This window comes from Balaenoptera borealis (assembly GCF_965194805.1).
Source record: "Balaenoptera borealis genome assembly, chromosome: 16".
NCBI lineage: Eukaryota > Metazoa > Chordata > Mammalia > Artiodactyla > Balaenopteridae > Balaenoptera > Balaenoptera borealis.
Window position 1 is genome coordinate 88704868 of NC_138872.1, and position 24064 is coordinate 88728931.

A 24064-nucleotide genomic window follows, 5' to 3' on the forward strand; every position below is an offset into this window, starting at 1 on the left:
TGTGAGCCTCCAGGGGCTGCGCAGGCAGGGTCTGAGTCCCAGGTCTTGGCCTCTGGCTTTGAGCTCTGGACCGACCTGCCAGGGACGGTGTCTGCAGCCGAGACCAGCCTTTCCCCGTCTTTCTCAAGATCAGCCTCCTCCCATTCAAAGGGGACGCCCAGCTCTCACCCTGGGTCTTCCCTGGGTGGGCTGCCCCCAGGTGCTTCGGGCCACCAAGCACTGGGACAACCAGATTGCTTTCAATAAGGCGCTACAAATCAGCATCGTGTAAGTACTCTAAATGATGTGTTTCCAAAACAGTTTTACTTTTTCAATTTAATATTTATTTATCAAAACTTAATGTATTTACTTTTAGTCAGCTCCGTGCCAATAATTTTTTTAAAAAATTTATTTAATTTTGGCTGCGTTGGGTCTTTGTTGCTGCGCGCGAGCTTTCTCTAGTTGTGGCGAGCAGGGGCTACTCTTTGTTGTGGTGCACAGGCCTCTCATTGCGGTGGCCTCTCCTGTTGAGGAGCACAGGCTCCAGGCGTGTGGGCTTCAGTAGTTGGGGTGCACGGGGCTTAGTTGCTCTGCAGCATGTGGGATCTTCCCGGACCAGGGCTCGAACCCGTGTCCCCTGCATTGGCAGGCGGATTCTTAACCACTGCGCCGCCGGGGAAGTCCCTGCCAATAATTTTAAAAACTCAATCTTGAAGGAAAATTTTAATACTTGTAGTCTTCTTGTTATAGGAAAAAATTGCAAAGATTCACACATCTCTTCCAGAGCAGCATGGCAGGGTGATTGGTAAAATACTTTCAAGCATAAGTGTTTTTACATTAGGATAAGTTCTGTGGGAAAACAGTAGAAATATCTGTTCAAGGAGAGAAGGAGCAACCAGCTAAGAGGGTTTTTTACACCCCCTATTTCTTGGTTGAAGAGCTGGTGGGTGTCCAGTCCCCGTGGTAAATCAGCGTTCTCCAGAGAAACGGAACCCGGAGGATAGAGACATGTCTGAGGACGTTTAACGTAGGGCTGGCTCTTGGGGTCGTGCAGGCCGCGAAGCCCCACCAGGTGCCGCCTGTGAGCCGGATGCCCAGGGCCCAGTGGGGCTGTGCAGCCCGAGTCCAGACGCTCGAGAACCCGGACATGGATGCTCAGGGGCGGGGAGCGTGGACGTCCAGCTCAGGCGGAGAGCGGACCTCCCGTCATCTGTGTTTCTGTTCTGTTGGGCCCACAAGGGATGGGGTGGTGCCGCCCACCACGGGGAGGACCGTCTTCACGTGGTCTGGACTCAGAGGCTGATCTCTTCCCAGACACCAGCCCAGACACACCTAGAAATCACGTCTCACCAGTTAAGTGGGCGTCCCTCGGCCCAGGCGCGATGACACGTAAAGTGAACTGAGACGCCACGGATTTTTATTTCCTGGTCTATGTTTAAAAGAGTAATACAAGCAATTTCAGCAGCTAAAACGTCAGCATTTACAGTAGCCCAGAAATTCCTCCCTTTTGCAACTGTGTAAACGTTCAGTGAAACGTTTTAGATGTTTAAGGACAGAGCGTGTGGCCATATTAAAGGACCCTGGTCATTCGAGGACCAAGCTGGGGACTGGGGATCTAGTTCACATGCATTGGGGCTGCTGGGGTCCCTGATCACGGGGGCCACAGGTGGAGGACGGATGGAGGGCGGGCTGTGGCGCGGGGGCAGTGGACAGACTGGTGACAGTGCCAGGTTGGGCCCTGGCTTTGGCTGGTGGCCTGGGTGGAGGGTGGAGCCTGCCAGCTCGGGGTTGATGCGGCCTGGAGGGCGGAGGTGGCAGGTGGAGAGATGGGATCTGGCCACACAAGCTTGAGCAGCCTGGCCTGCTGGGTGTCCAGAGGGAGGTGTCAGGCGGCCGGGGGTGGCCCTTTACCCCCAAGCTCGTTTTCTGCCCTCGTGCTGTGGCCCCGCACCTCTGGTCCTCGTTGGCCTTGCCTCTTGGGGAAGCCTGGCCTCCTGGCCCTGCCTGGGGCCCCGAGCCGCCCCTGCTAGGCCTCCCTGCTCCTCTCACTGTGGCGCCGTGAGCTCAGCTACTGCACCTTTTGGATTCGAACCTCTTCCTTTTATGATGGGGCTGATGGCCAGTTTAAGCATTTAAATCTCGTTTTTAATTTAGTTTGTTTAACGTGGCTTCTTGTTAATTACCTGTGCTGCAGTGTGGAGCTTGGCTCCCCTCCGAGCAATTTCCTCGTCGTGTGATTTCGTGTGGCTTGTCACGAGTTCAGGGGTCTGGACCCAGAACAGGGCCATTTCCAAGTGATGCTTTCATGGAAGACAAGGCTTAATTAATTGGGTGGAAATAACGATGATTCCGAGAGCAGCTCTGTGAGGAACAGCGTTTTTGCTCTTCTTGTCAGTGATTTAATAGCTGCCGTTCATTAGCCGGGACCCTGGGAGGAAGAGGCTCCGTCCTCTGTGTTCCTCGTCTTGCTACTTGGTGCTCAGAATTGCAGGACTGGAAAAGCTCACGAGTCTAAACTTCCCCATGTCTGTCCAGAAGCGCTGAAATTGTTCCTTAAAAATCCCCGAGGGCTTCCCTGGTGGCACAGTGATTAAGAATGCGCCTGCCGATTCAGGGGACACGGGTTCGAGCCCTGGGCCGGGAAGATCCCACATACCGCGGAGCAGCTAAGCCCGTGCGCCACAACTACTGAGCCTGCGCTCTAGAGCCCGCGAGCCACAACTACTGAAGCCTGCACGCCTAGAGCCCGTGCTCCGCAACAAGAGAAGCCACCGCAATGAGAAGCCCACGCACCACACGAAGAGTAGCCCCTGCTCGCCACAACTAGAGAAAGCCCATGTGCAGCAATGAAGACCCAACACAGCCAAAAATAAATAAATAAATAAATAAATAAATTAAAAAGGAAAAAATATCCCCGAGAGGCTGGGCTTGTGGTGCTGAAGCTCCTTGGAGCCGGACCTCGGGTCCTGGCCTTGTCCACCCGGTGAGAACTTGGACTTCCCTGTCCTCCTTCTGTCCTTGCCCAGACGTGCGTCTGCACAGCTGACTTACCTGGCCGGGTGTCCACCCTTGGGGTGGGGGCGTCAGGAGCCCGGAGTGGGCGATGCAGGCAGGATTTAGATGGGTCTTCCTTGACGGTTCGGGGCTGCTCCGGACACGGGAGCTGTCATCTCAGTCACGTAGAGCATCTCCGCACCCTGGTCCACCCTCCTGCCTGCCCCTGCTCGGCCCCGTGCAGACCCGAGGCTCAGTGCGCTGTGTGGGGTGACGACAACCCAGGGCCTGGCAGAGTCGGGCAGGGGCTCGTGGGTCTGTGAACATGCTTGTACAAGTCTTTGCGTGGACCCACGTGTCCGATTCTCTTGGGTGGGTTCCTAACGGTGGAATTTCTGGGTTCTGAGGCTACCTTTACGTCTAACTTTTCCGAAGTGGCTGTGCGTCTCCAGGCCCACCTGCAGTGACGAGGTTCCCACCTCTCTGATCCCTGCTGAGGTTCCGGGCCGTCTGTCTTCCAAGTATAGTCACTCTAATGGCTGTGGCATCTCGTGGTGGGTTTGATTTGCGTTTCCCTGATGGCTAAGGAGATTGGGTGTCTTTTCCTGTACAACTTCTTTGGCAAAATGTCTCTTCAAATCTTTTGCTCATTTTTTGAGCTCTTGGTCTTCTTACTGTTGAGTTATAAGAGTGCCTCATGTATTCTGGATACAAGCCCTTAATGTGATATATGGTTTACAGATATTTTCTCCCGGTCTGTGTTTCGGTCTTTTCATCTTCTCCACAATGTCTTTTAAAGTTCAGTTTATCAATTTTTTCTTTCAAGAATCATGCTTCTGTTGTTTTATATAAGAACTCTTTGCCTAACCCACGTTAATGAAGACTTTATCATGTTTTCTTCTAGAAGTTTTATCATTTTAGCTCTTCCATTTAGATCTGTGATCCACTTTGAGTCCCTTTTGTGTGTGGTGTGAGGTAGGGGTCTGAGGCCGTGGTGTTCTTATGTGGACGTCGGGGTGTCCTAGCACCATTTGTTGAAGAGACTGTTATTTCCTCATTGACATGTCTCGGCACCTCCTCAATAATCAACTGATGATAAATGTGAGAGTTTATTTCTGGGCTCTCGGTTCTGTCCCACTGATCTGTGTGCCATATCATCACACCAACACCACACAATCTCGATGGCTGTGGCTTTACAGTGAGTTTGGAAATCAGGTCGTGTAAACCCTCTCACTTGGTTCTTCTTTTTCAGAATCGTCTGGGCTGTTTTAGGGCCTTTGCATTTCCATATGAATTTTAGATAACTTTCTATTTAAAAAGCCTGCACTGAATTTATAGATCGATTTGATACAGAACTGGCGTCTTGTCAGTATTGAGGCTTCTAAGTGATGAACAGGAATGTCTTTCCGTTTATCTAGATCTTTAGTTTCTCAGAAATCCTCTGTCGTTTTCAGTGGACAAGCCTTGCACTTTTTTTGGCAAATGAATCCTGCAGTGTTGCGTTCTTTTCAATGCTCTCGTGAAGAAGACAGGGTTCCCAGCAGGGTGGGCTGGCTGTGGAAGCTCTGGGGGGCTCTGGTGGGCAGGAGTGGAGGTGGGTGGGCAGCAGGGCGGGAGTGGCGGGGCCTGGCGAAGAGGGAGCCTCGTCCTTACACCCCCGAGGCAGAGGGTCCGAGCCCAGAGTGCTCTGGGCTTTGGGGCGGGGGCTTTGCCCATCCTGAACCCCAGGGGGACAGCCTGTCAGTCACAACTAAGTGTGTTATCTCCACGTGGGGAGTAGGGTGAGATCTCCAAATGGTTTTTTAATTTTGTGAGGCATGTTCTCCAACTTCTGCTGATGGCTCTGGGACTAGTTAGGGAGAAAGTTACTCCGCGGCTAAGCACGCGCGGCACTATTTATCTGGGCGTGGGACTGAAATTTAAATGACAGTGTGCCAAATCGAGGAACTCACGGTTTTCTGGAGATGCTCGTTCCACGGCATTTATCGTGTGCCTGCTGGGTGCCACGCGCACTCGGGTGCTGCCACGGTTGCGAGGTCGGCGGATACAAGGTGTCTGCGGTGACCTTCTCCTCCAGGGAGGGCAGCGTGAGACACGTGGAACGTGGGATGAAGACAAGCTGCAGACTCACATCTGAACGAGGACTGGTATCCAGAACGTATAAAGATCTCTCACAATTCAACAATACAAAACCAAGTAATCTGGTTAGAAACTGGGCAAAGACCTGAAGAGACGCTCGACCGGAGAGGACACTCGGATGGAAAACAAACCCATGAGATGTTCAGCTCCTCAGGCAGCGGGAAATGCAAATCACTCTACACCCATCAGGATGGTTAAAATGAAAACCGCTGGCGAGGACGAGGAGGAGCTGGCCCTCTCATCTGTTGCCGGTGGGAATGGCAGCTGTTACAGCCTGGAAAACATTTTAGTAGGTTCTTAGAAAACTAAACATGTAACTGCCATGTGACCCAGAAATTGCAGTCTTGGGCATTTATCCCAGAACAATGGAAAATTACGTTCACGTGAAAACCTGTGTGTTAATTTTGCTCATAGCAGCTTTCTTTGCAATAGTCCCAGACTGGAAACAACCCAGGCATCCTTCAGGAGGTGAGTGGGTACCGTGGAACAGCACCCAGCCAAAAAAGGGAACAAATTACTGACACACACGACAGCCTGGGTGAGTCTCGAGGGGAGTGTGCCGAGTGAGGCCAGTCTCCAAAGGTTGCATCCTGCATGACACCATTAAAATAACATTCTCAGGGTGACAAAATTATAGAAACGGAGGACAGATTGGTGGCGACCAGGGGTTAGGGACTGGGGTGGGGTCCTGGTGCATCTGGACGGCATCAGTGCTGGCACCCTGGGTGCTGTGCTGTGATCTCCCAAGGTGTTACCTCTGGGGAGATGGTGACGGCCACAGGGGCTGCCGCCGTGTTATTTCTTACAGCTGGTGGCCATTGGCTGGGAGGTGCCGGCCACCTGGGGTCACTGTGCTCCAGCTGTTGGAGAGGGAGGGGCCATTCTGGTGGGGCAGGAGGGGCCCTGGGATCAGGCCTCCTTGGCCAGGGCTGGCAGCAGACCCCCAGCCCCTGTTGGAGGAGCCCGGCATCGGGTGAGTGTAGTGCCGCGTGGTGGCAGGGACACAGTGGTCGTAGCCGTTGGTGCACGTGCCACGTGCCGGGCGTGGCACTGATGCTTCCGCAGCTCTGTCGGTCGCTCCACTTCGCAGATGACGGGCTGAGGCCCAGTGGTTGGCCTGCCAGGCCCCAGCTGGTCCGGGAGCTGCAATTTGGACCCTCTTCCTGGCTGCCGAGCCCCTCAGCCTCATGCCTCACCTCGCTCTGCCCCAGGAGACCACGGGTCCCGTCTATCTGCTTGTCCCTCTGTCCCACTGTTCACAGACCCCCCTGTGGCCTTCACAGGGCGGGGGGAGAGGGCGTTTCTCTGAAGCTGTTCGCAGGATAGGGTCCCAGGGGATCTTGGAGGCCGTTGACTCGTCCCCAGCCTTCCGGGCTCCAGGTCTGCATCCCAGTGTCCCAGGGAGCGGCTTGACCATGTCCACCGCTAGTCAGGTCCTCAGACTCTGTGGCCGGCCCCTCTCGGGTCCCTGTTCTCAGAGGGAAGCGAGGCCTGGAGGTCAGCGTGCTTCTGACCCAGAGTCCAGGACACTCGGGGGCCTGCGGGGAAGCTGACCAGGGGGCGGGGCCTACAGCAAGCAGGACCCCAGCCTGGCGGCCTCTGCCCTGGGGCGTGGGCCCGGGTGGCCAGGTACCAGAGTTTCCCAGAGGAGCTGGAAGTCCAGATTTTTGTGAAATCTGTTTTTTTGCCTTTTGATTAAATTTTAAACTTTTGTTTTGAAAATATTTCAGAGAGGAAAGTTTCAAGCAGAGTAGACCCGCGCCCTGGCCTCGCTGGCTGACGCTTCGGGGTGCGCGCGCGTTTGCTCTGTGTCTCCTGCGTCTGAGCGTTGTTGCCGTGACGCCGATGGTCACTCTTACTATCCTTGCTTCGTATGGGAGTACGTGACCCCTCCCTTAAACCCCTCAGCACACCTCAGGGTGTCAGGGGATGGTTGTCACACCGGGATCTTTCAGGGACACGACATTCCTAGCTAACCCACAGCCCGGGTTCAAAGCCTGTCCCGATTTCTGACGTGCCCAGAGCAGTGGCTAGGGAGTTTGGGTGTGGCGTTTGCCCCTCATCGCACCCGACTGTTTCAAAGGTGGGCGAGCAGCTTCAGGGTTTGAGGACACGGGGAGACCCAGGCGGGTGGCCCCGTTTGTGCCCTCACCCTGGGCTGACCTCAGGGGCGGTAGGAGGTCGAGCTGGGCCCACGACGCGGGCTCCTCCTGCCTGACCCAGTAAGGAAGCTGCAGAGCTTTCTGGGTTGGGTCTGGAGCCCAGCTCCACCGAGGTCTGGCTGGGAACCTTGGCCAGATACACAGTTCCTCTGAGGATCTGCTTCCAGATTTCAGCCTGTCAAGAAGCCAAATGAAAAGTGAGAAACTACACGTCAGATTTCCTAGGATGGTGCTGGGCCCGGAGAGGGGGACCCAGACTCTTGAGGGAGTGCTGTTCCCGCCCCCCCGTCCCTCTTCCCTCCTTCCTTCATTCCTTCATCCGTCCACCCAGCGTCCTCTGTGCCGAGCCTATGCTGGGGGTGGCATGCAGAGGCCACTTCTGGGTTGGAGGAGTTCAGGGTTATCGGGTGGGAGGGAGCGTGGGGAAGGCTCCCACGGAGCAGGGCGTCCGGGCGGGGGGCCGTGTGGGGAGACCCCAGTGCCTCTAGGGACTGCAGCCCCTGTGGTTGGGTGCGAGGACGTCGGGAGGGGGTCTTTGAAATAGAAGACGGACGCCAGAGGCCGGCCCGCCCTGCACACGCCCACGTTTATGGCCTTGGAGGGTGGCCAGGGCATGGGTGGAAACGGCCGGGCTTTGAATGGGGTGACTCTGCTGTGGCCACCCCCGGAGGGGAGGGAGGGAGAGAGCCAGGGGGCCTGGGAGGGGCGGTCCAGGGCTCGGCTTCCGCGCTGGCTGGGGTGTCCTGTCCCTGCCCTGGGGTGCCTGCCTCGGGCTCCCCCCCTCGCCTGCAGCCAGCGGGAGGCCACGTGGACTTGTGGACAAAGCCCACTTAGGAGGACTGGCCCCACAGTGCCAGGGCCCAGCCCGCCACGCAGCGTCCATTAGGTTAGGAAAGACAGTGAATTCAGGTCTCACAGCAGCGTAGGAAGTGCCATGGAACGTGGAACATGGACCATGGACCAAGGAATATAGAACATGGAACCCAGAGCATCTGCAGATCCGGAGCCATGACCGAAAGGGCCGATGCAGGGCAGGTGGGCACGGGAGGGGGAGGGGAGGTGGGCCAGACTTCAGGGCCGGGTAAACGTCATACCTCGACCACCCCCCTTACGGACCTTCATTAGTTGTGGTTTTCCTGAGTCCGTGTCCTTCCTGGTCACCGTCCCTCCCCAGCCCCCCCCGGCTTCAGTCCACTTTGTTGTTTCACCCACTGCGGTTATTATCCGAGTGACGCCCAGACTGTCCCTCGCTGGCCGGGGGAGGGTCTTCGTGAGGCTCCCGCCTCCTCTGGCCTGAGCCTCACCTTTTCTGTCATTTTCCTTGCTTTCTGGTATTTCTTTTTTCTTAAAGTCAGGTTTTTTTTTTGTTTGTTTTGGTTTTTAAAATTTTATTTATTTATTTATTTATTTATGGCTGTGTTGGGTCTCCGTTTCTGTGCGAGGGCTTTCTCTAGTTGTGGCGAGTGGGGGCCACTCTTCATCGCGGTGCGCGGGCCTCTCACTGTCGCGGCCTCTCTTGTTGTGGAGCACAGGCTCCAGATGCGCAGGCTCAGTAGTTGTGGCTCACGGGCCTAGTTGCTCCGTGGCATGTGGGATCTTCCCAGACCAGGGCTCGAACCCGTGTCCCCTGCATTGGCAGGTAGACTCTCAACCACTGCGCCACCAGGGAAGCCCCTTTCTGGTATTTCAAGAGGCTGCCGGCTCATCTTGTATGTTTTCTGCCCCAGACCTGGAGTCAGTTTTTTCTCTAAAGAATCTAGGTTCCTTTTGGTGGGAAATTGTATTTAGAGACCACATTCTGGGCCCTGGGGTTACTCACTGCTTCAATTTGTCATTGTTGCTGGGCTTTTTCTGCACACAGAACTAGGACTTTTTTTTAAGATAAAATATTTCATGAGTTCATATTGATTCTTCCAGTTCCAGTTCAGGGCTACAGGTTGGCTGGCTTGGCTTCCTTCCTTCCTTCCTTGTAATGTAACGTGATTAATTTGATGTCTTTATCTCTTTTCACCCATGCTGAAAATGCCAGCTCTAAATGACACCAACAAAAGAATTCTTTGCTTTATTGCACCACACTTGCGAGCACACACATGCACACACCCGACCTTAGAATAACAAGACTGTTACTAGTGCCACCAATATGATCAGCAAAAACTGTTTAAGATTTTATTCCAGCTTATTTTGCCCTGAAGCGTCTGCATTTTGGGAGGCGATGCCGTCCGTTGGATACACATTTCAGTTCATTTGCTGCCTTTTACTTTTGATTTGTAAGTATCATTTTTCAAATCCCAGTCTTGTTTTTATAATTGTGTAAAATATTAACATGGTTCCAAAGCCGTGCCCACCAACAAGGTGTGTCCGCAGGATCGTTGATTTACCCCGTGTCCCCGCCAGTCACTCAGCTTCCTTCCTAAGGCCTGTGGGGACCCTTTTACTCACAGGATTTGCCTGTGTGTTGAAGTAGCAGATCGGTAAGTAAGACAGTGAGTCAGCGGATGTGCACAGAGAGTCACACCCCCTCCGCTCTTTCTTAAACACACGCCTTTTCCATCTGGCATGCATCCTGGACCTCACGCCTTGGCAGTTTATAGAGGGTTTTGACAGCACTGGGTCTTTGGGGCTATTCCAGAGCTGGAGCCGTAGGTGATAGGAGTAGATAAATCCCCTCACGTCGTCTGCTTGGTCACATCTCTGCCCATTTCACGGAGGAGGAATCTGCTCGCCAGGCCCACTGCCGTACCTCGGGGTGGCGCACGGGGTTGAGTTTGGGGTCTGCCTGTGGCCGTGCTCGGCGGCTCCCAGGCCTGAAAGGGTGGCCGTGGGCCCCTCTAGCTGCCTTGGTTCACAAGGCACCGCCAAGCGTGTCGAGCCACGGCGGCTGGGCCCGGAGAGTCAGCAGAAGAATCCAGCCCCGGCACTTTCATGGGAGAACCAGCCGGCGTGAAGCGGCCGTGCCCTTGGTCTTATTGCCTCAAAGGGGAAAAATAAATACAGCCGGCATATAATGAGATCCTTACCAGTGAAGAAAGTCCCGGCGCGTCCTGAAGCCTGAAGCCTCCGTGGACCGAGGTGGCTTCACCTCGTGTGCCCCGTGACCACCAGCCTCCCCCGCCCTCGGAGCCCAGTGCCGCCACCCAATGGGGGCCCAGGGCTGCTGGCTGGGGGCGGACACGGATGGCTGCGCGGGACCTGAGCCGGGGCACGGAATGGCCTCCCAAGGCGGGGCTGGGTGCGGGCGTGGGGCAGCTGTCGGGCTGGGCAACAGCGGGAGGCGTTGTCCCCGAGCCAGCGCGTGCTCTCTGTGTGAGCACGTGTGTCCACGTGGGTGCGGGGGTCTCAAGCAGCCCCTCGAAGGAAAGGAGAGGGGGGCTTTCCAGACGTGGCGCGCCGTGCACGTCTAAAATGATGGTTTTTGGGCTTCCCTGGTGGCGCAGTGGTTAAAAATCCGCCTGCCAATGCAGGGGACACGGGTTTGAGCCCTGGTCCAGGAAGATCCCACATGCCGCGGAGCAGCTAAGCCAGTGCGCCACAACTACTGAGCCTGTGCTCTAGAGCCCGTGAGCCACAATTACTGAGCCCAGGAGCCACAACTACTGAAGCCTGCGCACCTAGAGCCTGTGAGCCACAACTACTGAGCCTGTGTGCCACAACTACTGAGCCCGTGAGCCACAACTACTGAGCCTGCGCTCTAGAGCCCGTGAGCCACAACTACTGAGCCTGCGCTCTAGAGCCCGTGAGCCACAACTACTGAGCCCGTGAGCCACAACTACTGAGCCTGTGTGCCACAACTACTGAGCCCATGAGCCACAACTACTGAGCCTGTGCTCTAGAGCCTGTGAGCCACAACTACTGAGCCTGTGTGCCACAACTACTGAGCCCGTGAGCCACAACTACTGAAGCCCACGCGCCTAGAGCCCGTGCTCTGCAACAGGAGAAGCCACCGCAATGAGAAGCCCACGCACCGCAACGAAGAGTAGCCCCCGCTCGCCACAGCTAGAGAAAGCCCGCACACAGCAGTGAAGACCCAACGCAGCCAAAAACAAATAAATTTATTTTAAAAAATAAATAAATAAAATGATGGTTTTTAATGAAGTCACAGGTGGTGGGGTCCGTGCTGGCCTGGTCGGGGTGCTACAAAGGCTGCTGCCGCTTGCGGGCCACTCCCAGGCTCCGTCCTGTCTTGGCACGTGGGCTCCCATGGTGTCCTGCACGCTCTGTCCCACACATGGCGCTCACTTTGCACTTGTCCTTGAGACTGTCCACGTTGATGACACAGCCTCCCTGACCTTTTGGTGACTGTGCTGGGCCCAGGGACATGTGCAGAGGGTACCCCAACGATGGGCAGGCACGTGGTTTTGTGGCTGTCGCACGTGGCGCTGTCACGGGCGTCCTCTGGGACCGTGGCCAACTGCGTTTCCTTCCCTCTCAGCCCTCCAGACCCCCAGCCCCGCAGGCTGCTGGCACTTCTCAGCCGCTCACCTGTGATCGCCAGCCTCACCCTCACCTGGCCGGACCCTGTTTGTGCCCTTCCCCCTCCCAGCCTCGGCCAGGTCTCTGGCCCTGGTGGGTGCATCCGCTGCCCCCTCTGCGGGCCTGCGTCCAGCCCTTTGAAGCAGCCTCTGATTGGTTTAGCAGTCGTGGAAAGAACACACATCCCCAGCCCCCGGAGCCCTGGGTGTGGGTGTTTCCAGGGATCTGGCAGATGCGCTGTGGCATCTCCCGCCCACGTACTCAGCGGGTCTGGCAGCCCTGATTGCACCGCTGCCTGGACCTTGTGATAGATCCTTGGGCCCAATGGGTTTAAAATAAGCAAGAAGCCTTTTATCCTGGAAAACGTTTCCTATCCTGGGAAGTGATGAGAAGGGAGGAGGGAGCCAGGCTGGGAAGGCCTCCAGGACTCCGTGTTTTCCACTCCTGACCTTGGACGTGGCCTGCACAGGGTGGAGGCATTGGGGGAAGGGGGCTCCCACGTTGTCAGCTTTCACATGGGGGTCACACCCGCTCTGTGATGATGGCATCCTGTAGTGCACGGTGGCCTGGGGTTCCCAAGATGTGGCCTCCGCGTAGGACCAGCGCTGGTCCCTTAGGGGTCGGGCTGGGTCGGGGCACCACCTGCTACGCAGACGAGCTTGGGAACCGAGGACCCTCCCTGGAGGTGACGGAGGAGCCGAGGATCTCCTGGAGGTCAGCGCGGGCTGTTCAGCGGGAGAGGTGGGCGGGGGCGGGGAGCACTGGGAGCCCCTGTGCTGCTCGGCGAGGACGCCCCGTCTTACAGCCAGTGAGTCCAGGTCCGCAGGGTGGACGTGCTCGCTCCTCTCCAGCCAGCCGGGCGGCCACGCTGACCCAGGCCCTGTGGGTCTCAGGACCCGGCGCCCTCCTGCGCTGCTCCTCGTACCCCAGCCTGGGAGCCGCCGCCGGCCGGGCTGCCCAGACACCTCCCGGGTGGCCCCGCGGGGCGACCGGCAGCTGCGTCTCTTCCGCCAGGAATGAAACCCTTGAAGAAGGATCCAGAACCCGAGTGTCGTGATGCCCAACGTGGCAGGGTAGGCTTTGCGGCCGGCAGTGTTGCGTGCGGGGGCTTCTCCCCTCAGCTCCCGGGCCCTGTTTCTGAGCTGTCGGCGCAGCGGTGGTGGTGAGATTTCCAGCCCCAAGCTCGGTTACCGCGTGGGATGAGGGGCCTGCCTGGGTGCAGGCAGAACCATTTGCTGCCTCGGTGGCGCTCGGACTGCCGGCCTGGGGCCCGCAGAGGCCGTGTCACTGCTGATGGCTGTGCACCCAGCGGCATCGGCCCTTCTGCAGGGTCTCTGCAAGGTGTCGAGGGAGGGCAGTGGTTTTCTCACTCTGGCTCTGACCACAGCTGTTACCCTGTGACAGGGTGAGGTGGGGAGAGCGGGCTGGCCCAGCATTTATTTAGTTTTGAAATTTTGTTCATCAGTTTGGTAGTTTTCCTCATACAGATCTTGTGCATATTTTGTTAGGTTTACACCTAAGTATTTTAATTTGGGGGGTGCTAATGTAAATGGTATTGTATTTTTAATTTTAAATTCCACTTGTTCATTGCTAACATATAGGAAAGTGATTGACTTTTGCATGTTAACCTTGTATCCTGCAGCCTTGCTGTAATCACTTATTAGTTCCAATGGGTTTTGCTTTTGTTTTTTATTCTTCAGGATTTTTTACATAGACAGTCATGTCATCTGCAAACAGACAGTTGTATTTCTTCCTTTGTAGCCTGTATACTTTTGTTTTTGGCCACACCACACGGCTTGCAGGATCTTAGTTCCCCAACCAGGGATCAAACCTGGGCCCCTGGCAGTGGAGGCATGGAGTCCTAACCACTGGCCCACCAGGGAATTCCCTCCAGTCTGTATACCTTTCATTTCCTTTTCTTGTCTTATTGCAGTAGCTAGGGCTTTTCCAGTATGATGTTGAAAAAGAGTGGCGAGGGGGATATATTTGGCTTGAATTCCCATCTTAGGGGGAAAGCATCTAGTTTTTCACCACTAGGTATGACGTTAACTGTAGGGTTTCCAGAGCTCTTCTTTATCAACTTGAGGGAATTCTCCATATTTTTATTTTTCTGAGAGTTTTTATCATGCATGGGTATTCAGTTTTGTCAAATGCTTCTTATGCATCTGTTGATATGATTTTTCTTCTTTAGCCCTTTGATGTGATGCATTATCATTGATTTTTGAATGTTGAACCAGCCTTGCATACCTGGAATGAATTCCATTTATTTGTGGTGTATAAATCTTTTAATTCAGAGTTGGATTTGATTTGCCTGTATTTTGTTGAGGATTTTTACATCCATGTTCATGAGATAGTGGTCTGTAATTTTCCTTTCTTGTAATATCTTGGTCTGGTTTTGGTATTAGAGTAATTCTGGCCTCATAGAATGAGTTAGAAAGTGTTCCCTCTGCTTCTAAGTACTTCTGGAAGAGATTGTAGAGAATTGGTATGATTTCTAACTTCAGTGTTTGATAGAATTCACTAGTGAACCCATCTGGGCCTGTGCTTTCTGTTTTGGTAGTTGAATATTTATTGATTCAGTTTAATAGGTTGTATTATCTATTTCTTCTTGTGTGTTTTAGCAGATTGTGTCTTTCAAAGAACTGGTCCCTTTCATCTAAGTTAGCAAATTTGTGGGCACAGAGTTGTTCATGGTCTCCCTTTATTATCCTTTCCATGTCCATGGGATCTGTAGTGATGTCTTTTCTCTCATTTGTGGCATTCATTATTTGTGTATTCTCTCTCTCTCAATCTCTCCTCCCCACCCCACCCCTCCCCTTTTTTTGTTACCATGGCTAGGGGTTTATAGGTTTTTATTGATCTTTTCAAAGAACCAGCTTTGGTTTCATTGATTTTTCTCTGTTAATTTCCTATTTTATTTATTTATTTATGTATTTAAATTTCCTATTTTAAATTCTGCTCTAATTTTTATTACTTCTTTTCTTTTGCCTGCTTTAGGTTTAATTTGCTTTTCTTTTTCTAGTTTCCTTAGGTTATTGATTTTAGATCTTTCTCCTTTTCAAATGTATGCTTTCAATGCTGTAAGTTTTCCTCTAAGCATTGCTTTTGCTGCATCCTGCAAATTTTGGTAAGTTGCGTTTTCATTTTCATTTAGTTAAACATATTTTCAATTTCTCTGGAGCCTTCTTCTTCCACCCATGTATTATTTAGAAGTGTGTTGCTTAATCTACAAATCCTTCGGGATTTTAAGTTATGTTTCTGTTATTGATTTCTAGTTTAACTCCATTGTGGTCTGAGGGCCGATGCTGTGTGAGTCACATGTATTAATTTGTTCAGGTGTAACACTCAGCTGGCACACCTGGGACCATGGATGTGCTCCCTGTGGAACCCCAGGCATTTGTGTGCTTTTCCCCAGTGCCAGGCATCGGGGTGGAGGAATCAGCCACAGACGAGGTGGCTCCGGGCTGCCTGAGGCAGAGGCTCCTGGGATTTATAAACATTGTGCTCTCGATGCCCCAGCAGGGAGTGGGCCGCCCCACGTCCACTGCAGTGAACAGCTACGCTTGAGTTATTGCTGTTTAGAGAGAACTATTTGGAAACTTGCAGTCAGTTTCACCCAAACAGTGGAAAAGCCTAAACATAAGCCAGGCACCCTGTCGGGGCGCTGGCTCCCAGCAGACGAAAGCCCCTCTGTTACCCGGGCTGTGACATGCAGCAGAAAACAAGGTGTCCCCGTGGTGCTCGGGCACCAGAGCTTTGCCTGTGGCTCCAGGCTGGTTCCTGGAACGTGAATAACATTGACCGTGAGCCCGGGCCAGCAAAGGAAAGAAGTTCTCCCAAGGTAAAAGGCAGCAGGCGTAGGGCTTTGAGAACCGTTTCCAATGTCAGGTGCACTTTTTCCCTTGGTGGCATCATTCTGAAGTCAGAAAACACACTTGTACGCACTCGAACACGTTTTCTGCATTCAGTGGGACCTTTTTATTAATGTTGTCCACATCGCTCATTATTCCCTCCTGGTCCTTGTCACCACACGCGTGCACTCTGTGCTGACCCGCTGCTGGAGCGTCTGCACCATGTTATGAGCTGGTCTTGCGACATCACCATCCGGGGGTATAAACACGCATCCTGGCTCTGACATCCCCCACTCCCATGCTTCTGAAAGTTTGACGTTTTTCAAAATAAAACGTTTAAAGAAATATAGACACAGAAATATTGGAAATGCTAATGGAATTTTTTCCTTATGACTGGAGGTGTTCCTGTGGTCATTGTCACAGCGCTATTGCTTAAAATCACAAGAATTCTGCTCCCATTCCCATCCTTACAGAATGCAGAGGGGCAGATTGTTGGAGCCGGGGAAGGGCGGGTGGGGGCGGCGTTGGGGGAGTGGCAGGTTTTCTGTGCGGCTGGGGTGCAGGGATCCTCACTCCCACCTCGGAAGGGGGGCAGGTGCTTGGGGCAGGCGCAGCTCTGATTGGCTGTGGGCACCTCTCTCCCGTCCTCTGTCCTCTGCTGCACTTGGGTGGCCTCACTCTGAGAACTGGTCCAACCTGTTTGCTTCTGCGGGTTTCTTTGCAGGGGTGGGGGCAGGAGGTGTTTACCTGTCAGGCCACCTGCAGCAGCAGTTCGGCTATATATTAGAAATGTCAGCCAATAAAAGGGAATAAAAGAGCCATAACTGGATCATGAGACTGGCTGAGCTCAGGGGCGCGGAGTGCTTCTTTGGCATCATTCCCAGGGTTGGGAGAAGGGGCTCAGAGCTGCCGTGTGCACAGGGTTTGGAGCCAGCAGAAATAATCACGGTGGCTCCTGATCGGGAGGGTTCCAGGAGTGGGGTCCTCTTGGTTAATCTCCCATCATGCCGTGAGCTGTGCCCATTCTGCAAGTGGGTTAACTCCTGGGCGACTCAGCCCCTGGGCCCCTCCAGGCAAGTTTTGGGGTGGCACCAGCTCTCTGGGTTGCCATCAAGGGAGCGTTTGTCACAGGGATGACCACACTCCTTGTGATGAAGGCCCACATGTACATCTGTCCCCCCCACTGGACAGTGGGCCCCTTAGGCAGGGGCTGTAAACGGAGGCTGGGGGTCAGGAGTCAGGTGATGTAGGGATTGTGGCAGACAGAGCATGTGCTCCCACCAGGGTGGGAAGGGGGCTGAGTTCTTGCTTCATGAGAACAAAGGCCCCACATTGCTAGATCTTCCTTTTTTTTTCCCAAAGAAAAGCCAAAAATTTGGATATTTATTACTCTCTCAAGTTTTAAGTGTTGGGGCTAACTTTGAAAATGGGGCCAAAATTGGCCCATGAAGAATCAATAAAGCACTAAAGAAAATTCAGTGGTGACCAAAGACCTTCCCTTCCAAAGAGACTCAGGTCCCAAAGGTTTTATGGGTGAATTCTGTCAAACTTCAACAAACTGTCCATCCTTTTACGAGTTGCTCCAGAAAATAGAAAACAGGAGAAAGCTGCTCAGCATATTGTATGGATTTCATATGAATTTGGAGGGACACACAAATCAGCCCATAACAGACACATAGAGTATGTGCTGTGTAAGTGTAATACCAGGATGGAGCCATTAGTGGGTGTTGTTGGGAAAACTGGCTAACCATCTGGGGAAAAACAAACCAGATCCCCTTCCTCACGGACAAAAGGCCTAAATATGAACCCAAAAACTATTTGGCAGAAGTTAATTGCTATGGACTGAACCGTGTCCCCCAGATTCACTTATTGAAGCCCTAAGCCCCAGTGTGATGGCATTTGGAGGCAGGCCTTTGGGAGGTGATTGGGTTTAGGTGGGGTCAGGAGGGTGGGCCCCCAATGGTGGGATTAGTGCCCTTATAAGAAGACACCAGAGAGCCTTGCACGCTCGCTCTCTGCCACATGAGGGCACAGCGAGAAGGCAGCCTGAGTAAAGCTAAGATATGCTCCTGAAAAAACGGAAGAAACAGGGTGGGATCTGTAGCACAATGCCGTTTGGGGGTAAATTTAAAGTACATGCATATAGCTCAAGATTCCACGTTGTGAGAGAAAGCATACAATGAAAAGGAAATCCCTCAAATTTCAGAACAAGCACCAGTGCAAGGGGGACGGGGGAAGTGGGTAGAAGGGGGAGAAATTGTCAACAAGAGCGGATCACCAGTGTCATGAACTCGGGCACAAATCTGCATCTGAGGTTTAAGATGCTAGTAGGTCCCACTAAATGCTGGCGTGGCCAGATGCAGTTTATGGTTCCATCGGGAACATTGGGGTCTGCTGCTGAGTGGGTGGCCGAGCGGGAGGCTGATGGGGGATGCGGGAGAGGTCCAGGTCTGTCCCCCCGACATGTGCCTGCTGTTAGAGAGCGGGGCAGAGGTGGGGTGTCCCAGGAGGAGGACGGGGAGAGTGGGAAGGGCTCTGCTTCCCTAGAACCTGGAGCACAGCGGGCCGCCTGGTCTCTCCCACCAGCCCCGTCGTCCAGAAGGAGGCTGGTGCTTTCTGGCCGGCTGAGCGCTGGGCTGGTCCCAGAACTGGGGTCTACGTCTGTGCGGCCCTGCCAAGTGACTGTGGACAGGCCTGCCCATGCTCTGTGCTGGAAGGGTCTGCGGTGGCCCTGTGAGCTACAGAGTCGGTATCTGAGGCTCAGCGTGGAGGGTGGGCCGCCAGGGCTTCGCAGCACTTTGGTGAGTGAGTCCTTCCCGGGTGATCTTCTTGGTCGCTTGAGGGCACAGTGGCATTTTATAAGACACGCCCCCATGGGCAAGCTTCCAGGGCCTTGACCCCAGGACCCTGGGGCCCCTGGGGCACCTGCCTCCTACAGGGGAGAGGGGTATGGCTGGTGAGTGCGGTGGGACATCGGCACAGCCTGGGCTGGTCTGAGCCACTGCAAGGCCAGTCTGCTGGGCCGTGGGCTTTGGGGCCACACAAGGCTGCCCATCCCACACCGTCCCCTGGTCCCCAGCCCCACGCAGTCTAATCTGGGAGGCCACCCACCCTGAGAGCAGGTTTGAGGTCAGATCACGGAAGCCGGAAGGAGTTGGCTGGTATTTCACCCCAGGAGTGGATGTTCTCCGACCATCAGAGAACATTCTTCACCCTCATTCTGAAGAGATGGCCTGTGGGAGAAGGCCCGGTTTCCATGGCAATGTGTTCACACCCCCAAGGCCTCAGGGCCAGGGTCTGGCTTCTGCCAGGGTGGGGACAGCAGGTGACACCCAGAACCGATCACACCCCAGAAGGTGTCGGGGGGCCACGTGGCCCTCCCAGGGGGGTGGATGCCACCAGGAGCTGGGAACCAGGCACGCCCAGCGCCCACCCCCAGGGCTCGGGTGCATCTCAGGGTCGAGGGAGGCCCCCCCCAGCTGGTGCCTTCCCTTCTTGCCTTAGAATTGTTTTCAGAGACACTTTGCTGCTTAGCTAAGGTCAGGGTGAAGTGAAGGCTTAGGTGGCCTTGGCTGCTGACTTGACTGTAGCTTCGAAGGTCTTGTTTCCAAGGTCAAAACAAGTAACTTACCAGCAGGACGTGTTCTAAACATTTACTTGCAAGTCAAGAATTAGCTTTATTTTATTTTATTTTTTTTAACATCTTTATTGGAGTATAATTGCTTTACAATGGTGTGTTAGTTTCTGCTGTATCACAAAGTGAATCAGCTATATATATACATATATCCCCATATCTCCTCCCTCTTGCGTCTCCCTCCCACCCTCCCTATCCCACCCCTCTAGGTGGTCACCAAGCACCAAGCTGATCTCCCTGTGCTGTGCGGCTGCTTCTCACTAGCTATCTATTTTACATTTGGTAGTGTAGGTATGTCCATGCCACTCTCTCGCTTCGTCCCAGCTTACCCTTCCCCCTCCCCATGTCCTCAAGTCAATTCTCTACATTTGTGTCTTTATTCCTGTCCTGCCCCTAGGTTCATTAGAACCTTTTTTTTTTTTTTTTTTTTTAGATTCCACATATGTGGGTTAGCATACAGTATCTGTATGACAGACTAGGTCCATCCACCTCACTGCAAATAACTCAATTTTGTTTCTTTTTATTAGCCGTATTTTAAAATGGCACTTGGGCATTGGGGTTTGGACTTAAAATATACAAAAACCAAAATGTCTGTGTTGTTGGAATTAGCTGTGATGAACATTTAAACTACTTTTGGGCTGAAAATAACAAGCCCAAAATGGAACAGCTCCGTTTGCATGATTTTTTCAGAAATATATCAAGTTGGGATTCATCAGTGGGTGTTTTTTTTTTTTTACTGAGGTATTGTTGATTAACAGTATTACATGTTTCAGGTATGACATAGCGATTCATAGTTTTTAATGGTTATACTCCATTTACAGTTACTACAAAACACTGGCTATGTTCCCTGTATAGTTCAATACATCCCTGTAGCTTATTTATTTTATACACAGTAGTTTGTATCTCTTACTCCCCTACCCTGTCTTGCCCCTCCCCCCTCCCTCTCCCCACTGGTAACCACTAGCTTGTTCTCTATATCTGTGAGTCTGCTGCTTTTTTGTTATATTCACCAGTTTGTTGTATTTTTAAGATTTCATATATAAGTGAGATCATATAATATTTGTCTGTCTGACTTATTTCACTTAGCATAATATCCTCCAACTACATCCATGTTGCTTCAAATGGCATTCTTTCATTCTTTTTTATGGCTGAGTAATATTCCATTGTATATATGTACCACATCTTCTTTATCCATTCATCTGTTGATGGGCACTTAGGTTGCTTCCATGTCTTGGCTATTGTAAACAGTGCTGCTATGAACATTGGTGTGCACATATCTTTTCGAATTAGTGTTTTCATTTTTTTCAGGTATATACTCAGGAGTCGAATTTGTGGATCATATGGCAACTCTATTTTTAGTTTTTTTCAGGAACTTCCATACTGTTCTCCATAGTGGCTGCACCAATTTACATTCCCACCAACAGTGTAGGAGGGTTCTCTTTTCTCCACATCCTTGCCAACATTTGTTATTTGTGTTCTTTTTGCTGATGGTCATTCTGACAGGTGTGAGGTGTTATCTCATCGTGATTTTGATTTGCATTTCCCTTCGTCTGTGGTGTTTTGACCTCAAGGGTCAGGCCTCATCTTGAATGTGAATTTGAAAACGTCAGTTCCATGTGGACGATCGGAGGCCACACCCTGGTGTGAAGAGGAAAGTTCTAAGCTTGGAAGTGGACCCCCGTCTTTGGGAGGCCAGGCAGCAGAGGGGCTGCCTGATGGTGGCTGAGGTTCCCCTGTCTGAGGACCCCGGCCTTCGTAGCAAGACCAGGGAGGGTGCTTCTCAGAGGCCTTGGGGCCCAGGCCACGCATCTCAGGACAGACTGCGGCTCGTTTTCCCTCCTGATCAGGAGACCAAGGGATCGGGGCAGCAGGCGGGGCTCAGGTGGGGCTCAGGTGTGCCTGGAGGTGGAAGCGTGACTTAGCCAAGCGCGGAAGGATGGCGTCCACGTGGATCAGGCCTGAGAGCCGAGCTCTGACCTGACGTGCACCTGCACCCTCTCCCCCCGCCTCCCCGCAGCCTCTGGTCACCTGCCAGACCCCTGGGGTGCTGCCCTCCTCCTCCTCCTCCAGAGAGAGAAAGAGACGTTTAAATAGAGGGGAAGTAACTGCCTTAAGAGTTACTGATGTTTTCTGGGCCCTGGGAGCGGGCGATCACAGGGCTGTTTGGATCTCTGGTCCTGCTTTTGCTTCCCCAGGGCCCGGCACCTGGGGCTCCTCTGAGGCGCCTCCACTGACCGGTTTCCAAGAATCCCCTTTTTAAACAGGCAGGCGGGCAGCAAGCAGGCGTCCTCACTGCCAGGGTGCATTTCCTACATTTCCTGCAAGAAGCTTCTTCTCTTTTGGGGAAACGTGTGCCTGGGGGTGGGTCACATCCCCGAGCGTGGTCACTGCACTCTGGGATCCAGACCCTGACCTCTGACCCTGCATCTGGTTGCCATCCCGAGGAGATGAAGGGTCCTGGACCGACGTGCACACTCCCCCTGGGCGATGGGGCGTCCCCACCCGCCCGGCAGCCCCCTCCTCCCCACGCCCCCTCCCATCCTGCCTGTGGGTCTGTTTCACACTAAACTCGGGCGACGGAACGGCCGGGCTTCCCGGTGGGCACAGCCCGAGCCAGCCTCCTCGGCCTCTGTGCCCCTCGGGTGAGCAGCTGCAGTCTGGTTTCTTCCCATTTCTGCATCTGGTGTCTCGACACCCTTAGATGCAAAGCGTTCACCTGGGAGGAAGCAGAAAGCAGGTCAAGACCGGTTGCCGTGTCCTAGTGGAAACAGTCACGACCTGTCTTACGTTTCCTAAGTGGGGTCTGTTGGGTGTGATCCCATTTTTGTGAGACCCCAATACGTGCAGATCAGGAGGTCGTGACCAGGGACAGCGGGTCCCAGGGGTCGTCTCCCCTGAGCTGGGGAGCAGGAGCCGTGTGAAGCCCCATGAGGGGCAGGTCGCCTGATGCCCCTGCAGCACCCCCATGCTGTGCTTTCTTTTCCAGCGACATATTCGATGCCATGTTCCCCGTCATGCACATCGCTGGGGAGACCGTCATACAGCAAGGTACGGCCCCTTCTGCTCCTCCTCGGGGCCAGAGCCCTCTGGGGAGAATTGGTCATTCACTTAGAAAGTATATTTAGGGCTTCTCTGGTGGCGCAGTGGTTAAGAATCCGCCTGCCAATGCAGGGGACACGGGTTCGAGCCCTGGTCCGGGAAGATCCCACGTGCCGCGGAGCAACTAAGCCCGTGCGCCACAACCACTAAGCCTGCGCTCTAGAGCCCGTGAGCCACAACTACTGAGCCCACGAGCCACAACTACTGAGCCTGCACTCTAGAGCCCATGCTCTGCAACAAGTGAAGCCATGACAATGAGAAGCCCACGCACCACAATGAAGAGTAGCCCCCGCTTGCCTCAACTAGAGAAAGCCCATGCACAGCAACGAAGACCCAACACAGCCAAAACTAAAAACAAATAAATAAATAAATTCATTAAAAAAAAAGTATATTATACAAAACTCCCATTGTATGTCTTGAGAAAAGCCACTAATGACACTTCAGAACAGTCCGCTTAACAAGTTAACATGTGTTAATATGTTTCGATAACCTCCTTGTTATTAAAAACATGGCGGAGCTGTGCTGAGTCCTGGCAACACGCTGGGAGTGGATTTCAGATGGCGGTGTCAGGAGAGGACGTGCCCGTCGGCCTGACTGGAGTAACCGTTTCCCTACGTGTGTGAAATAGGCCATCGTGTTCTGCACCTTCCATACATACAGCTTTTATTTAAAGATTTTTTAAAATTGATGAGACCTGGTACTGCTTAGCAGAGGTCTATGAAGCAATGCCGAAAGGTGGTTTATTACAAGAAAAACAAAACTCCGCATTCTTGCATCACGTGTCCTGTTTCCCTTTTCTCGTAGGGGACGAAGGGGATAACTTCTACGTAATCGACCAAGGGGAAGTGGACGTAAGTATCTTGAACTGTTTTTGGAAAATAACTCCTGTCTCTGCGCACAAGCTCAGGGCTAGAAAACGTCTTTCTGAGTGATGTGTTTCCAGTTTTTCAATCCAGAAGTGACAGAGTTCACTTAAAAGATACTGTAAGCATATCTGAGCACAGAGTGGAATAAGGGCGCCTGCCGTCTGCTTCCTGCACAAGCCGACTGCGGTCCCGGGGCCCCGACTGACCAGCCCTGCCCCAGCCGGGAGCCCACGACCCAGCAGGCTCACCCAGCCACACTGGGTGCTCACGCTTTTTAAATGTCTGCAGGCCCCGTGGCTCTGGCTCTACGATGGGGCCAGGCTCGGTCCGTCCCAGGGATGTGATGCTCCCTGATTTCGTCCAGCTTCCTCCCTTTACTTCCTGCCTTCAGGAGTGAGGGGCCCAGGCTCCGATTTGGAGGGAGGAGCGCCTCCTTCAGTCGCCTGCCCCCGCAGGCTGAGCCCACCCTGCTTGGATGGCGGTGTCCTTGCCTGGGGCCCCCGCGTGGGCTTCTCCAAATGCGGGGGCTCGGCCTGTGCTGCCCTCTGCCCCAACCTCCCCCCCACCCCCTCCCCCTCCTCCTTCAGCCTCCATGAGTGTCGTCCTCTCGGCTGGGTGTTAGCAGTGCATCTGCCCCCAGGGTTTTCTCTGTGGCCCTGATGCGGTCCAGCTTGTGCACCTGTTCCCAGGAGAGTCTGGTTAAGGCCGGCCCCCGTGGCAGACTGGCCCCCGCGCCCCGGGCTCGGGACTGAGCCCGTCCTGGGATTCTGGAGTCCACGGTCCCAGCACCGTCAGGGCACGTCCGAGGGGCCCCCGAGTCAGCTCCGGGCCCAGGATGCCAGTGCCGGGGACGGGGCGGGGATGGGGCAC

At 53.6% G+C, this 24064-nt stretch overlaps 1 protein-coding gene and 1 long non-coding RNA gene across 11 annotated transcripts in view; one reads left to right on the forward strand and one right to left on the reverse strand.

Annotated features, from left to right (window-relative positions):
* The window catches only part of PRKAR1B (protein kinase cAMP-dependent type I regulatory subunit beta), an 85734-nt gene that overhangs the window by 27929 nt on the left and 33741 nt on the right, over positions 1-24064 (forward strand). For all 8 annotated transcript variants that reach the window (XR_014235662.1, XR_014235663.1, XR_014235664.1 and 5 more), the window contains exons 5-6: positions 22216-22277; positions 23133-23179. Coding sequence is in view for 4 of the 8 variants with exons in the window: in XM_082360062.1 (XP_082216188.1) it covers positions 22216-22277; positions 23133-23179 (109 nt within the window). In the remaining 4 variants the exon portion in view is untranslated. The remainder of the gene's footprint in view (positions 1-22215; positions 22278-23132; positions 23180-24064) is intronic.
* LOC309613345 lies at positions 301-12126 on the reverse strand. Of its 3 annotated transcripts, none has more exons than XR_014235670.1 (3): positions 10292-12126; positions 3031-7449; positions 301-2279 (listed from the first exon to the last, which is right to left on the reverse strand). It is a non-coding gene; the product is annotated as an uncharacterized lncRNA (long non-coding RNA). The 3 variants fall into 3 exon arrangements; XR_014235671.1 differs by having other exon boundaries at positions 8391-12126; XR_014235672.1 differs by having other exon boundaries at positions 3031-12126.